Source organism: Triticum dicoccoides, chromosome 7A, assembly GCF_002162155.2.
Source record: "Triticum dicoccoides isolate Atlit2015 ecotype Zavitan chromosome 7A, WEW_v2.0, whole genome shotgun sequence".
NCBI lineage: Eukaryota > Viridiplantae > Streptophyta > Magnoliopsida > Poales > Poaceae > Triticum > Triticum dicoccoides.
This window is the reverse complement of record NC_041392.1, coordinates 115,819,400-115,833,982: the sequence shown is the minus strand read 5'-3', so window position 1 is coordinate 115,833,982 and position 14,583 is coordinate 115,819,400. Positions and strand designations below refer to the sequence as shown.

Here is a 14,583-nt window from a genome sequence, read left to right as displayed (position 1 = left end):
AACTCGCTGAGCACACTCTTAATATCGATCCAAAGTTCAAACCTGTCAGACAGTTTCTCCGACGGTTCAATGAAGAAAGGCGCAAGGCCATTGGGGAAGAGGTGGCCCGGCTCTTGGCAGTCGGGTTCATTGTGGAGGTCTTTCAACCCGAGTGGTTAGCTAACCTGGTGCTTGTACTCAAGAAGAATGGCACCTGGCGTATGTGTGTGGATTACACATATCTGAACAAGGCTTGTCTGGCTGATCCTTTTGCTCTCCCCCGTATTGATCAGATCATTGATGCTACGGCGAGTTGTGCACGCTTGAGTTTCTTAGATGCATATTCCGGTTATCATCAGATTAAGATGGCAGTCAAGGATCAAGAGAAGACAGCTTTTATAACTCCTTTTGGAGCTTTCTACTATGTGTCTATGCCTTTTGGGCTTAAGAGTGCCCAGGCGACTTACCAGCGGTGTGTGCAGAATTGTCTTCACAATCAAATTGGGCGCAATGTTCATGCTTATGTGGATGATATAGTGGTGAAATCCAGGGAAGAGCAAACCTTGGTCACGGACCTGAAAGAGACTTTTGATAATCTCCGGGTTTACAAAATGATGCTTAACCCGGCCAAGTGTCTTTTTGGAGTGCCAGCCGGCAAGCTCTTGGGTTTTTTGGTGTCTAACGGAGGTATCGAAGCTAACCCGGAGAAAATCAAGGCAATTACATCCCTGGCCAAACCAACCCGTGTCAATGATGTTCAGCGGTTGGCAGGTCGTGTGGCTGCTTTGAGCCGGTTCATAAGCCGGTTAGGGGAAAAGTCTATGCCTCTGTATCAGTTGATGAAGAAAACGGATGTTTTTGTTTGGAGCGATGCAGCGAACGCTGCTTTTGAGGATCTGAAGGCACAGCTGGCTGAGCCGCTGGTCCTGGCTGCTCTAATTGAGAAAGACCGCTATTGTTATACGTGGTTGCCAACTCACGGGCTGTTAGTGTGGCTATTGTGGTAGAGCGCAAGGAGGCTGGCAAAGAGCATCCGGTTCAGCGGCCGGTTTATTATGTCAGTGAAGTGCTAATTGAGTCTAAGCAACGATACCCACATTGGCAGAAGCTTGTTTATGGGGTGTTCATGGCGAGCCGGAAGCTTAAACATTACTTTCAGGGACATCCAATCACTGTGGTTAGCTCTGCTCCTTTAGGAGATATTATTCAAAACAGAGAAGCCACGAGGCGAGTCGCCAAGTGGGCAATTGAGCTTGGGTCTCATGGGTTGAAGTATGTTCCACATACTGCAATTAAATCTCAAGCCCTGGTCGACTTCATCAATGACTGGACAGAGATGCAGATGCCAGAAGAGAAGCCAGACAACACGAATTGGACTATTCATTTTGATGGATCCAGGCAATTGGAAGGCTAGGGGGCTGGAGTCGTGCTAACTTCCCCACGAGGTGACAAATTTTGTTATGTGTTACGGTTGATGTTTCCTTGTGCTAACAATGCAGCAGAGTATGAAGCCTTGCTCCATGGTCTTCGAGTGGCAAAAGAGATGAGCTTGAGCCGGGTCAGATGTCTTGGTGACTCGGATCTAGTGGCTCAACAGGTATCTGGCAAGTGGGATTCCAAAGACCCTCTCATGGCGGCTTATCGCCGAGAGGTTGATGCCGTTGCAGGATATTTTAAAGGTTATTAGGTGGAACACATTGACCATCGAAAGAACGAAGCAGCTGATGCTTTAAGCCGGCCGGGGTCTCAGCGTAAGCCGGTGCCACCTAACCCCTTTTTGGATGTTTTGCATAACCCCTCTGTCAAGTTACCCACAGAAGAAGATTTAGCTGTTCCTGACCCGGAGGCTCAGTTGGTGGCGGCTCTTCATGTCATCCCAGATTAGACGGTGCCTTTCTTGGCTTACATGACCCGGGGAGAGTTGCCAGCGGATGAGACCCTGGCTCGATAGATAACCCCGCGATCTAAGTCCATGACGATTTCAGATGGAGAGTTATGTCATCGCAGTGTTTCCGGAGCTTTTCAACGGTGTGTTTCTCCTGAAGAAGGTCAAGAAATCCTTCGTGAGATCCATGAAGGCGATTGTGGTCATCACGCCGGGTCAAAATCTTTAGTGGCCAAGGCATTTCGTCACGGTTTTTACTGGTTGATGGCTCACGCTGATGCGGAAGATCTGGTCAGTAGATGTGATGGATGTCAGAAATTTGCACGACGAGTACATGTGCCGTCTCAAGAACTCCGCATGATTCCAATCACTTGGCCATTTACGGTTTGGGGACTTGACATGGTGGGACCTTTCAAGAGGTCTAAGGATAAAATACGCATCTCCTGGTGGCAGTTGATAAATTCACCAAGTGGGTTGAGGCGGAGCCTGTGAGCAAGTGTGACGCGGCCATGGCGGTTCAGTTCATGAAAAAAGTGATCTTCCATTTCGGTTTTCCACACAGTATTATCACAGACAATGGCACCAATCTATCTCAAGGGGATATGGAAGAATTCTGTCAACGAGAACACATCCGGCTTGATGTTTCTTCTGTAGCTCACCCTCAATCCAATGGTCAAGCTGAGAGAGCCAATCAGGAAATTTTGAAAGGGCTCAAACCCCGGCTCATGGTTCCTTTACAACGAACGCCGGGTTGTTGGGTAGAGGAATTACCCTCGGTATTATGGAGTATCAACACTACGCCCAATAGGTCTACGGGTTACACACCTTTCTTCATGGTTTATGGAGCAGAAGCAGTATTGCCTAGTGACCTCCGACATGACTTGCCCCGTGTGACGGCTTATGTTGAAGCTAATAATGAACAAGCCAGACAGGATGCACTTGACTTGTTGGATGAAGAGAGAGACTTAGCAGCAGCCCGGTCAGCGATTTATCAACAAGACCTGCGCCGATACCACAGCCGTCGGGTTAAGTCCAAGACTTTTCAGGAAGGCGACTTGGTGCTCCGGCTCATCCAGGATCTCTCAGATGCACACAAGTTATCCCCACCTTGGGAAGGACCCTTTGTGGTCAGTAAGAATTTAAACAATGGGTCATATTACCTCATTGACGTTCGAGAGCATGCAGACTCACGTAAGTCGGAGGAGGAGACCCGTCGGTCGTGGAACATTGCTCAACTTCGGCCGTACTACACCTGAGCCACCGGCTCTCCTCATGTACATACGTTCATATTGTATATACCATGATAAGAAATAAAGTAAGACCATCGGTCTCTTTTCTTTTCAAAGATTATGCATCTTTGTTAAATCTTATTTTTCAAATGACTATTAAGGAGCTGATCATTTTTGAATCAAGTTTACCCTTTTTGTCTGGCTTATGATCGTATCTGAATCTAAGCTGTAATATCATGGTCACCTGGGGGCTTCCTGTTCAAAAATAGGTCGTATTCGAACCAAAGAGAACATAGCTGTCGTAACCCTCTTGATCGGCTCAAGGCCAAACTCACTTGGGGGCTTCTTGATCGTATCCGAATCATAGCTTAACCCATCTTGCGTCCGACTTGGATCGTATTCAAATCAGGGTCGTTAAAAACCTCTCAAGGTCATTTGGGGGCTTCCTGCTCAAACATAGGTCGTATTCGAACCAAAGAGAACATAGCTGTCGGTACCCTCTTGATCGGCGCAACGCCAAAGCCACTGGGGGCTATACTGTCATATTTGAACTGTAGCTTAACCCCTTTGGTCCTGTTTACCGGTCGTATTCGAATCAGAAACCCCCAACCTTTTTGAATACAAGATTAAAATTACGCTTGTTATTTATTGCTTGCCTTTTAGTTTGTTGTTGTCTCAATATTACCAATAAATTAGCCTCGTCTTCTTCACCGGCTCACTTATTGGACAACACAGCCGCCTGGGTCATTCAAGCCGGTGGTTCAAGGATCAAAAGGTATGAGTTACTAAGGTATAATGATCATTGCATTAACTTTTCATAAATATTGAGTTATCAAATTCAATCACCCGGATTATTTAAACCGGTGATCTAAGGATCAACAGGGATAAGGTATGGTCATTACTTATACACACTTACCCTATGTGTTAGCCAAAAGGTTTGTATTAGCCCTTATCTTTTATTTGTCTCTGCTCTTATCGAGATAAATATATTGGCTCTACATTCGGTGTTTAAACCCGTTTGGTTCTAAACCGCCATGCCAGTCTTTTCTTTGTATTTACAGGAACAGATCTCAAACATTGCAGAGACAAGCGTTAAGCGATGCATAAGCAAGCATTAAACATTGGCATCTGGAAATACAGATTCACGGATAAGTATTTTATGCGTGATGGCACAAGCAAACTTGCAGTGTTTTAACAGCTAAGCTATTACAAGGCTTTATAAAGCTCATGAAGATGTTCATTGTCCCTCCCTAGCCGGTTCACCATCTTGAGTCTGCTAGAAGTTGGGTTTTGACCAATCGAAGCCGTTCATGGTGACAAATTCGGCTTCGTCGTCAATTAGGCCGACCGGGTCAACCTCCGAGGCAAATGTATCTTCTCTCACTGGTGGGATCAAGTCTGTTACTTTATATGAGGGAGGAGCCATCTTCTTATTCTCACTATCAAAACCCGGCTGGTACTTGTCCACATTGGTGTCATCTCCAAGACTAGTCGCCTGAGGCCGGACTTCGCGGACGCAGGCTATAAAGTCATCTTGATCAAAAGGAGACCCGTCCTCCTTCACGGTAGGATAGCCCCTTGCCACGTCCGCTGGGTCTAGGTCTGGCACCCAAGCCTTGGAGCGGCTTAGGGCAGTCAAAGCTCCGGCTCACGCGCAGGAGCGTTTTACTTCTTGGAACCTGGCAGGAAGGATGGACAGCTTCTTCAGGACGTCACTCAGCTGGTTAGGTCCTTGATTAGCAGGAGAGATGGCAGCCAGAGCCCGTTGTGCGCCGATATACAATTGTTCAACTAAAGTGTATACTGCCTTCAGTTTAATCAATGGGTCTTGGCTCAGATTCTTACTTCGCGGACCTACATATATTTTTAACAGAGTTAGTTGGCGGATTATACTTCAGTTTGGCAAAAAATATACGAAAGGTCAAATCAGGCAGCTTAACAAAGATAGCAGTGACCATCTGAGACACCCGGCCCTTTAAACCGTTCAACTCTATTGAAATTTCTTTCAGATCTGTTTCGGCTGTCTCAGCTCGTCGGGTCAGAGGTGTTTTCTCATTTTCCCAAGTCTCCTCCTTGGCAGCAAAGCTGGTCTTCAAATTTTCCGTTGCAGAAAGGCATATTTGCAGTTTGGAGGTGGAAGGTTTGATTTTTGACTCCTGACTCACCAGTCGGGTCTTTGCGTCAGTCAATTGAGAGTTCAATTCAGATAAGGCATTCTGTGAAATGTTCAGATAAGTCAAGACTTGGTTTAAATTTCAAATATCCAAATTCAAGATTCAAGTCTCAAGTACTTTACGAATAAACCACTTGACACTTGGGGGCTAATGTATGCCAAATCAAATTTTTACGACTCTACAAACATATTTAAAGTCCCAAGTCCTTTACAAAGTAACAACACTTGGCACTTGGGGGCTAATGTACGCGATTCAGCAAGTTTATCAAGGTTAAACCAGAGCGTTAAGTACTTTGAAAACAGTTTTCAATTCTAAAGTACTAATTCATTAATGATCAAAATAAACCGGTCCTTGGGGACTATAGGTGAAATTTTTGTTCTATCAATATCAGGCAAAGATTCAGTGGTAAAAGTCTCGGCCTATATTTTAAGTCTACAGGATATTTTGTTTCTCTCATAATCTGAAGACTTGGGGGCTGAGGGAATGTTAGTAAACCGGAAACAACGCACCTCATACTTCAACTGAAGCTGCTTGACCATCTCGATCTCAGACTCACGACTGGAGTGTACATGACTAAGATAGCCGGATAAGATATCACTGGCATTGAGACGGTCATAGTTGGCAACGTCAAAGCGAACCTTCTGCCTCTCCAAAGCCTCTTGCTTTGCTGCACAACGAAGCCAGCACCGTTGGGTTCCCCGGCTCAACAAAGCGGCTCCCAGTAATTTGAACATCTTGAGCACGTGGATACGGCGGGTCGGTTGAGCTTGACGGTCCAGCTGGGGAAGGATTCATAGTGGCTTTGTCAAGAGACGGCTCCGGAGGATTTGCTTCATTGACAATAGGCGGGTCTTCTGGGGTGTTAGTTAATGGAGAAGGCGGCCTAGCCGGGTCAGATGCCAGCACTGCCGGGTCTTCCGCCAGTTTTGCTGCCTTCGCCTTCTTGGATTTAGCCTGGCCGCTAAGGAAAAAATATTGCAGGATTGTTAGCATCAAGATACAATTGAGCAACCCGGAAGAAAAGAGGATTTCTGATTACCCAGGAGCAGTCTTGAAAGCTAGAAATTGTGTTTGTGATGAGTCGCCTGAGGAACGAGACACCTCTTGAAAAGATAAAAGAAAGGAGTTAAAAGGAAATACAAGGAGCAGAATTCATTAAAACGGGTTAAAAACAACAATAAGTAAACCTCGATCGGGCATTTTCGAGGGGTCTGTTGAAGGACGACAACCGGTTCATCTTCAATCCCAACTTCACGGCGGCTTTCATGTTGCTGCTTTTTCAAATGAAAGTTGGGATCCAAGTGAGCTAAGGGGTTAGAAAACCTTACTTTACGGATCACTCGTCGAACTTTGTGTCTTGGTAAGGGCTCCGAGTCGGAGAAAATGATAGTTACCTCTGCTTCCCCGGCCTGACTGGCCCCAGTGTCATCCTGGTAAGGATCAGTGTCAATAAGATTGTTAAAAAATTGGCCAAGGGAATCAAGGGCTACCTCCGAGTCAGACGTGTCATCAAGTTTCATTAAATCTTCAGCAGTGGTCTTCTTTTTCTTCTTCGATCTCCGGGTCGATTTCTTGGCGTTCATGGAAGCGAGTTTCGCCTTCTTGGCAGCTTTGTGATCATATTTTACTTTCCAAAAGTCAGAGTTGGCCTACAAAGACAGGAGGAAGGATCAGTGATAAACAATACGGCTGGACAAAATACAAAGGAAAAAAGATCAGAATATCCTTACTTCTGGTACCGGTTAAGTTTACAGAAGGGATTTAACCCAACAACATTGCAATCTTCATACTTCGCATTCACCAGAAGGTTTGACATTGCGACAATGTCCTCCTCGGTTAGTTGAACCGGGGTATGACGAAGAAAGTCGTCCGGGTCTCCACCATATTCATACATCAATTTTGATCGATGGCTTAATGGAATAATCCGCCATGAGACCGAGCAGCGGGCTAGGTCGACACCGGTTAAACCGTTCCCCAACAAACCGTTGATTCTTCTGATAGATGGAAGCAGCTTCTTGCGTTCAGCAACGGTAAGTTTGTCTGGCAGTGCAAACTTGGAGTCAAGACGATCGGGGCGGTAACCCGGCAGTGGCTTCTCGTTTGCGGGTGAGATGTCCTGACAGTAAAACCAAGTTTTGTTCCAATCCTTTGGGTGACTTGGCAAAACTATGAGAGGGAAGACAGCACCCTGCCAGCGCTGAATTGAGATGCCTCCAAGCTCTAAGCTAAGGCCGTTGGTGCACTCGTTCTGCCGGTTCAGATAGAAGTATTCTCTAAATAGTTCCACAGTCGGCTCTTGCTGAATATACCTCACAGAGCACTTGGAAGTTACAAAATATAGGATATGGAATTGGGCCCAATGTCCTGAGGATGGAGTTTGAAAAGTGAAGAACTTCTCTGAAAAACTTTGAACCGGGCGGTGAGAAGCCACGGTTCATGTGGTCAGTAAAGACGGTCACTTCACCGTCTTTTGGATTGGGTCGTTCTTCTTCCGGGTCAGGAGCACGATAAGACATGATGCTTTTTGAGGGCAGAAACCCGATGAGGAAGAACTCTTTTAAACGATCCTCAGTTATGGTTGAGGGGACCCAATTGCAGATGGTGGGTGTCTTTGACGGCATGATGTGCAAGGGGCTGAAAAAGAAAAAACAACATGCCGGTTCAGTTTACGGCAAAACTAACAGTTAAAGGTTGAAGATGTAAAACAAGTAATGGCGGCTTAACTAAGGGCTAATGACATATAAGGAAAAGAAAGCCAGAGTGGTAAGCCGCCATGACTACAGATTTTCTCAGAAAGCAGATTCAGCTAAGTGTTGGCATAAACAAGTTTCACCAAGCTATCATTATTATTTTGGATCAAATGGTTGTCCCAAAAAGAAAATATTCTAGACCTAAAAATCCAGTACAAATGAGTTCGTCAGCTATAACGAAGCATCTATACAGGAAAAAGGGATCTATTTGCATTTAAAATGGGTGTGAAACAGCTACCGCAGCAGTTCTACACTATCTGACGATCAGGAAAGGGCATCGGAGGTGAAATCTGTCAAGGGTCTGTAACGGGCGGCGACAAACACCGACGAACTCGAGAAGCCGTAATGTACATCTAAGGCAGAGAAGGAAAGGGACTTACGGATGCAGAGCTGCTGCGGAGTTTCGTCGCGTTTCTCTGGTCAAATCAGGTCGATGCAGCGGCCTGAGGTGGAGAAGACGAGGAGATCTGCGGCGGCGGCGACGGCAGAGCTTGAGCGGCAGTGAAACAGTGAGAGGAGGAAGATCACCGAAGGGGGAGAATGAAAAAGACCTAGGTCGTGCTTATTTATAAGGAAAGGCTGACTGAGATGGCGCGAGAAACGAGGAGACTGAACATCATTATCCATCAACTCCGACGCCTCGGTTTTCGGGATGGTCAGTAAAGGCAAAGATCCATTGAGGATATGACGGAGTAAAAGAAAAATGAATTTAATGGAAGATGACGTCACGGTGGGTTACTGCGGATTCATAAGATGATGTCATGGCGGGTTATAACTTATGCATGCACAGAAGACAGCAGGCTTGTTTCTTAAGGTATTTTAAGATTGACATGAACCGGTTCAAATCAATATGGGGCCTAATGTCGGGGATATAACAGTTTGTGTAAGCCGCCCTGGAGGGGCCGGGTTATGAAAAGAGGATTATCATGCAAAGCCCAGGATCAATCATGAAGATGGTGGTTCAGTAAAGGGTCTAAAGCCCACGGGCGACTTATGGCCTGTAGTGATAAACCGCCGTAGTGGCGTGACTTATATCATAAGGTGGAATTGACTAGTCACCGAGCCGGACACTGTTTATGAGCCGGCCGGGACTCTGTAGGCCACCAGGCGTCAACCCATGTATATAAGGGGATGACCTGGTGGCGGCTTAGGAAAAGAAACAACCAAATCGATAACCAAGCCGGCGAGTTGAGCCCCTTGGAGATCGAAACTTCAGCAATACCAATCCCAACTAAACGTAGGCTTTTACCTTCATCGTAAGGGGCCGAACTAGTATAAAAACTCTCTCGTGTGTCCCTTGTCCCGATTAACCCCTTTAAGCTTTCTAGTGCGATGGCCCTACGACTAAGTCCTTGCTCTAGGACATCTGCCGTGTCAACTCCACGACAGGTTTCATACCCTACAATAATCGCTTCGTTTGTTCTCCGCTATTAGTGACTTTGGAGTGACTCTTTGTTGCATGTTGAGGGATAGTTATATGATCCAATTATGTTATTATTGTCGAGAGAACTTGCACTAGTGAAAGTATGAACCCTAGGTCTTGTTTCTTAGCATTGCAATACCGTTTGTGCTCACTTTTATCATTAGTTACCTTGCTGTTTTTATATTTTCATATTACAAAAACATTTATCTACCATCCATATTGCACTTGTATCATCATCTCTGCGCCGAACTAGTGCACCTATACAATACCATTGTATTGGGTGTGTTGGGGACACAAAAGACACTTTGTTATTTGGTTGCAGGGTTGTTCGAGAGAGACCATCTTCATCCTACACCTCCCACGGATTGATAAACCTTAGGTCATCCATTTGAGGGAAATTTGCTACTGTCCTACAAACCTCTGCACTTGGAGGCCCAACAACGTCTACAAGAAGAAGGTTGTGTAGTAGACATCAAGGTAGTCCCTGCAGCCTCCCTGCTTAGCCTCCTGTCATTCCCGGCCTCTCTATGGCCAGGGTCGACAGTGGCTGGGGAACTCGAGGGGTCCCGCTCTGCCCGAGCGCGGGCCTCAGCAAGCGCCCCATCTAACCTCTCCCTGGCACAGATAGCGGAGATCTGCTCAAGGCGAGGGCCCTTCTCGCCGCGGAACACAATGTCACTATCTGTTGCCATGTCAGCCAAGTGCGCAAGAGGAATCGATCCTAGAACAGAGAATCCAGAGCTAGAACAAGATGGACCAGAAAGGTCAGGGAAGTACCTGGAAGGAGGTCACGAGCCGCCGCCCGCATGGCAGCCTTCTCAGTGATCGTCGGGACCCGGCCATCCAAAAGCAACCGGGAGAGGCTCTGCCGCACTGTCACCCCCAGGGAGGGCCTCGTCCTAGACTTGGAGCCGGCCGCCTAAGGTGATGCTGCGGCAAGGTCCAAACCCGTAGGAGGAGACCCAGTAGCCGGCACCGGGACCCCCAAGGCGGAAGCAGGCGGGGACCCCAGCGAACGAGAATAGCACACCACCCCCGGGGAGCGAAGAAAGGACGGGGGACACACGTTAAGCCCCACACTCAGCTAGTCCTCCTCCTCCCCCAAGGCCAGACCATGACTCGGGGAGGACGGCGCCATGCGAGCCAGGGATAGACCGGCGGCGCCCGAGAGGGACCGAGCGGTAGTCCCAGCCGGTCCAACGAACGTCCCCCCGATGGCGGCAGGGCTACACGGCTGGCCGCCCTGGGCAAAGGGGATGAAACAAATAAATACTCTCTTCGATCCCTATTAAGTGTCACTAATTTAATATAACTTTGTAATAAATCAGCAAAACTTTATATTGAACTGAGGGAGTATGTAATACTTTTTTAAACACAGTACACACACAAGCGCTCATTTATACGCGCACACCCTACTCCTATGAGCACCTTCGAGAGGCTAAGCCGGCATATCATCTTGAGATTTTACAAAGTCGCCATAGGGAGTATGTAATACTGAAGTATTGTTTTGCAACGAAACCCGTAATTTTCCGCATTGCACATGCCACATTGTGTATTTGTGTGCTCACGTATCCTTTCCTATTTTCTAGTTTAACACATGGAACAAATAAAAGAGAGGATCCGGTGGTTACCCGGGGAAACAGCCAAGAACCCACAACACATGGCTCAATTCAAATAGCAGCCACCAAATCAAAAAAAGACAGTGCTTAATAATAGATGAGAAATAGGAACAGGAGCGAAATTAAGAGCGCTCCAGAAACTAAAGAGCCCTCAGGGCCACCCTCCCCTCTCGTTGCCCACCTCCCCGGCCTCCGCACGACGGCGACCGACGGCGACGCCTGTCGATGGGCAAGCAGGCATGCATGCAAGCACAATAACCTTAGCTAGCTAGGAGCCACGACCATTAATTTGTGGAGATATCATCATCAGCCAGGCGTAAGTAAGGTTGAAGGTGAAGCCCGATCGGCGTCGATCGATGGGGAGGTACGACGGCGGGAAGGAGGCGGCGGACACGCAGCTGGGCTACCCGCTGGTGGCGGTGTGCATCGACAAGGACAAGAACAGCCAGAACGCGCTCAAGTGGGCCATCGACAGCATCGTGGGCAAGGGCCAGACCATCGTCCTCGTCCACGTCAACACCAAGGGCGTCTCCGGCGGCGTGGAGGACGCCGCCGGGTTCAAGCAGCCCACCGACCCGAGCCTCAAGGAGCTCTTCCTCCCGTTCCGCTGCTTCTGCACCCGCAAGGACATCCAGTGCAAGGATGTGGTGCTCGACGACCACGACGTCGGCAAGTCCATCATCGAGTTCGCCGCCCACGGCGCCGTCGAGAAGCTCGTCACCGGCGCATGCACGCGCGGCGGCTTCGTCAGGTTCAAGGCCGACATCCCGACCACCATCTGCAAGGGCGCGCCCGACTTCTGCACCGTCTACGTGATCAACAAGGGCAACAAGGTGTCGGCGCAGCGCAACTCCATCCGCCCGGCGCCGCGCGTGTCCCCGCTCCGGTCGCAGATCGTCAACATGAGCGCCGCGGCGGCCGCCAAGCCGCCCGAGCCGGCCGTGCCGGTGCCTACGAACCAGAAGTGGTCGATGTCGTCCAGGGGCAGCGATAACGGGGAGACGCCGAGGGTGGATACCATCATCCGCTCGCCGTTCACGCGCGGGTCCATGGGCCCGACCAGGAAGTCGTACGCCGACCTGAGCCACATGTCCATGCCGGACTCGGCCGACATCTCCTTTGTCAGCAGCGGCGGCCGCCGGTCCACCGCGGATGTGTCGGACATCTCCTTCATCAGCAGCAACGGCGGCCGCCGGAGCATCGACTACTACCAGCAGTCCGCGCCGCGCATGTCCAACGGCTCCTCCCTGGACAGCTACGACCACAGCTTCGAGATGACGCCCAACAAGTGGGGCGGCGACTCCTTCACCGGCGGCGACATGTCCTTCTCGCAGAGCAGCGCCTCCTCCTTCTGCTCTAGCGGCATGGACGACGTGGAGGCCGAGATGAAGCGGCTCCGTCTGGAGCTGAAGCAGACCATGGACATGTACAGCACCGCCTGCAAGGAGGCGCTGAACGCCAAGCAGAAGGCGAACGAGCTGCAGCGGTGGAAGGCGGAGGAGGAGCAGAAGAGGCAGGACCAGCACATCACGGAGGAGTCGGCGCTGCAGATGATCGAGCGCGAGAAGGCCAAGGCCAAGGCGGCCATGGAGGCGGCGGAGGCGTCGCAGAGGATCGCCGAGCTGGAGGTGCAGAAGCGGATCAGCGCGGAGAAGAAGCTGCTCAAGGAAGCCGAGGAGCGCAAGCACCGCGGCGGTGGCGGCGGCGGCGGCGAGCTCCGGTACCGCCGGTACACCATCGAGGAGATCGAGCAGGCCACGTCGCACTTCGACGACGCGCGCAAGGTCGGCGAGGGCGGCTACGGGCCCGTGTACAACGGCTACCTCGACCACACCCAGGTCGCCATCAAGGTGCTCCGGCCGGACGCCGCGCAGGGGAGGTCGCAGTTCCAGCAGGAGGTGGAGGTGCTGAGCTGCATCCGGCACCCCAACATGGTGCTCCTCCTCGGCGCGTGCCCGGAGTACGGCTGCCTGGTGTACGAGTACATGGCGAACGGCAGCCTCGACGACTGCCTCTTCCGGCGCGGCGGCGCCACCGGCGGGCCGGTCATCCCGTGGCAGCACCGGTTCCGCATCTGCGCCGAGATCGCCACGGGGCTCCTCTTCCTGCACCAGAAGAAGCCGGAGCCGCTGGTGCACCGCGACCTCAAGCCCGGCAACATCCTCCTGGACCGCAACTACGTGAGCAAGATCAGCGACGTCGGGCTGGCGCGGCTGGTGCCGCCGACCGTCGCCGACACCGTGACGCAGTACCGGATGACGTCGACGGCGGGGACCTTCTGCTACATCGACCCGGAGTACCAGCAGACCGGGATGCTGGGGGTCAAGTCGGACGTGTACTCGCTGGGCGTGATGCTGCTGCAGATCATCACGGCGAAGCCGCCCATGGGGCTGACGCACCACATCGGGCGCGCGCTGGAGCGCGGCACGCTCGGCGAGCTGCTCGACCCGGCCGTGCCGGACTGGCCGGTGGAGGAGGCGCAGTGCCTGGCGGAGATGGCGCTCCGCTGCTGCGAGCTGCGGCGGAAGGACCGGCCGGACCTCGGCAACGTGGTGCTCCCGGAGCTCAACCGCCTGCGCGCGCTCGGCGAGGACAACATGCAGTTCTGCGGCGGCGCCATCCGGGGCGGCCACGCCGGGGGCATGCACAGTTCGGCGTACCAGAGCAACGTCACAGCGTCACGCGCCGCCGTAAGCTTTTCGTGCAATCACTCCCGACTCCCGCCATGGCTGCGACCTCCACGAATCTCGCAAGCACGCCGGCTAATCTAATCTGGATGTGAAAATTTGCAGGAAGCGAACAACGATCCTTACCCGATGAAGTCGGTGTTCAGCAGAGCGAGCGAAGCGGCCATGCCTCCGAGAAGAACCAACGTCTGACGTGTCGTCCATGGGCTGGCCATGCATGCCGTGGACGTCTTGGTGCTTGCGGGCGCAGGGCCGGGGAAGGGAACATCGAACATGCAGCAAGATGGCACTTGAAATTGTGTTTGATCGTGAGTTTAATGGTATAATCGTAGCTGCCTAGCATGAGGGTTGGGGGAGCTGGAGCTGTTTTCTTGTTTACAGTGATTAGACCAAGATTTGTGCAAAATCTCCTTGTACAAGCTGTCGCTAATACAGAACAATGTGGCTCTGCCATTGCCGTGTACAGACGTGGCTGTAATTAGTGACTCTCTGCAGCTTTTTTGGAGGGCAGTGGGAAAGGATCAGTAATAGTGGGCCGTGCTACGCGTCGGTCGGCTGATCTTTTGCAAAAGGAAAACGTTTGGGCGCGGTGCACCGGCCAAACTTTTGGCCGGCTCGCTCCCCACGCTGGCCCAACGCGCAATACGCAGTGATCCACACGCATCCCGCCTCCATCCCCTACCTCCAACCCTCACGCGCGCATCCCCTCCCCCTCTCCGGGCTGCGACGGAGGCCACCACGAGCTCCATCGTCGGCGGCCAGGCGCTCCCTCGCGCACCTGCCATGGCTGCCTGTTGTCATGGTCAGATCCATCCCCTACCTACATCCTTCACGCGC

General features: G+C 51.0%; 1 protein-coding gene across 1 annotated transcript; it reads left to right on the top strand.

The window, feature by feature from the left end:
* The first annotated feature begins 11,250 nt into the window (after positions 1–11,250).
* On the top strand, positions 11,251–14,209 carry LOC119330806 (U-box domain-containing protein 52-like). The gene is made up of 2 exons (XM_037603933.1): positions 11,251–13,749; positions 13,852–14,209. Exons 1-2 carry the CDS (start codon positions 11,416–11,418, stop codon positions 13,936–13,938), a joined length of 2,421 nt encoding a protein of 806 aa, XP_037459830.1. The 5' UTR covers positions 11,251–11,415; the 3' UTR covers positions 13,939–14,209.
* The last annotated feature ends 374 nt before the right edge of the window (positions 14,210–14,583 follow it).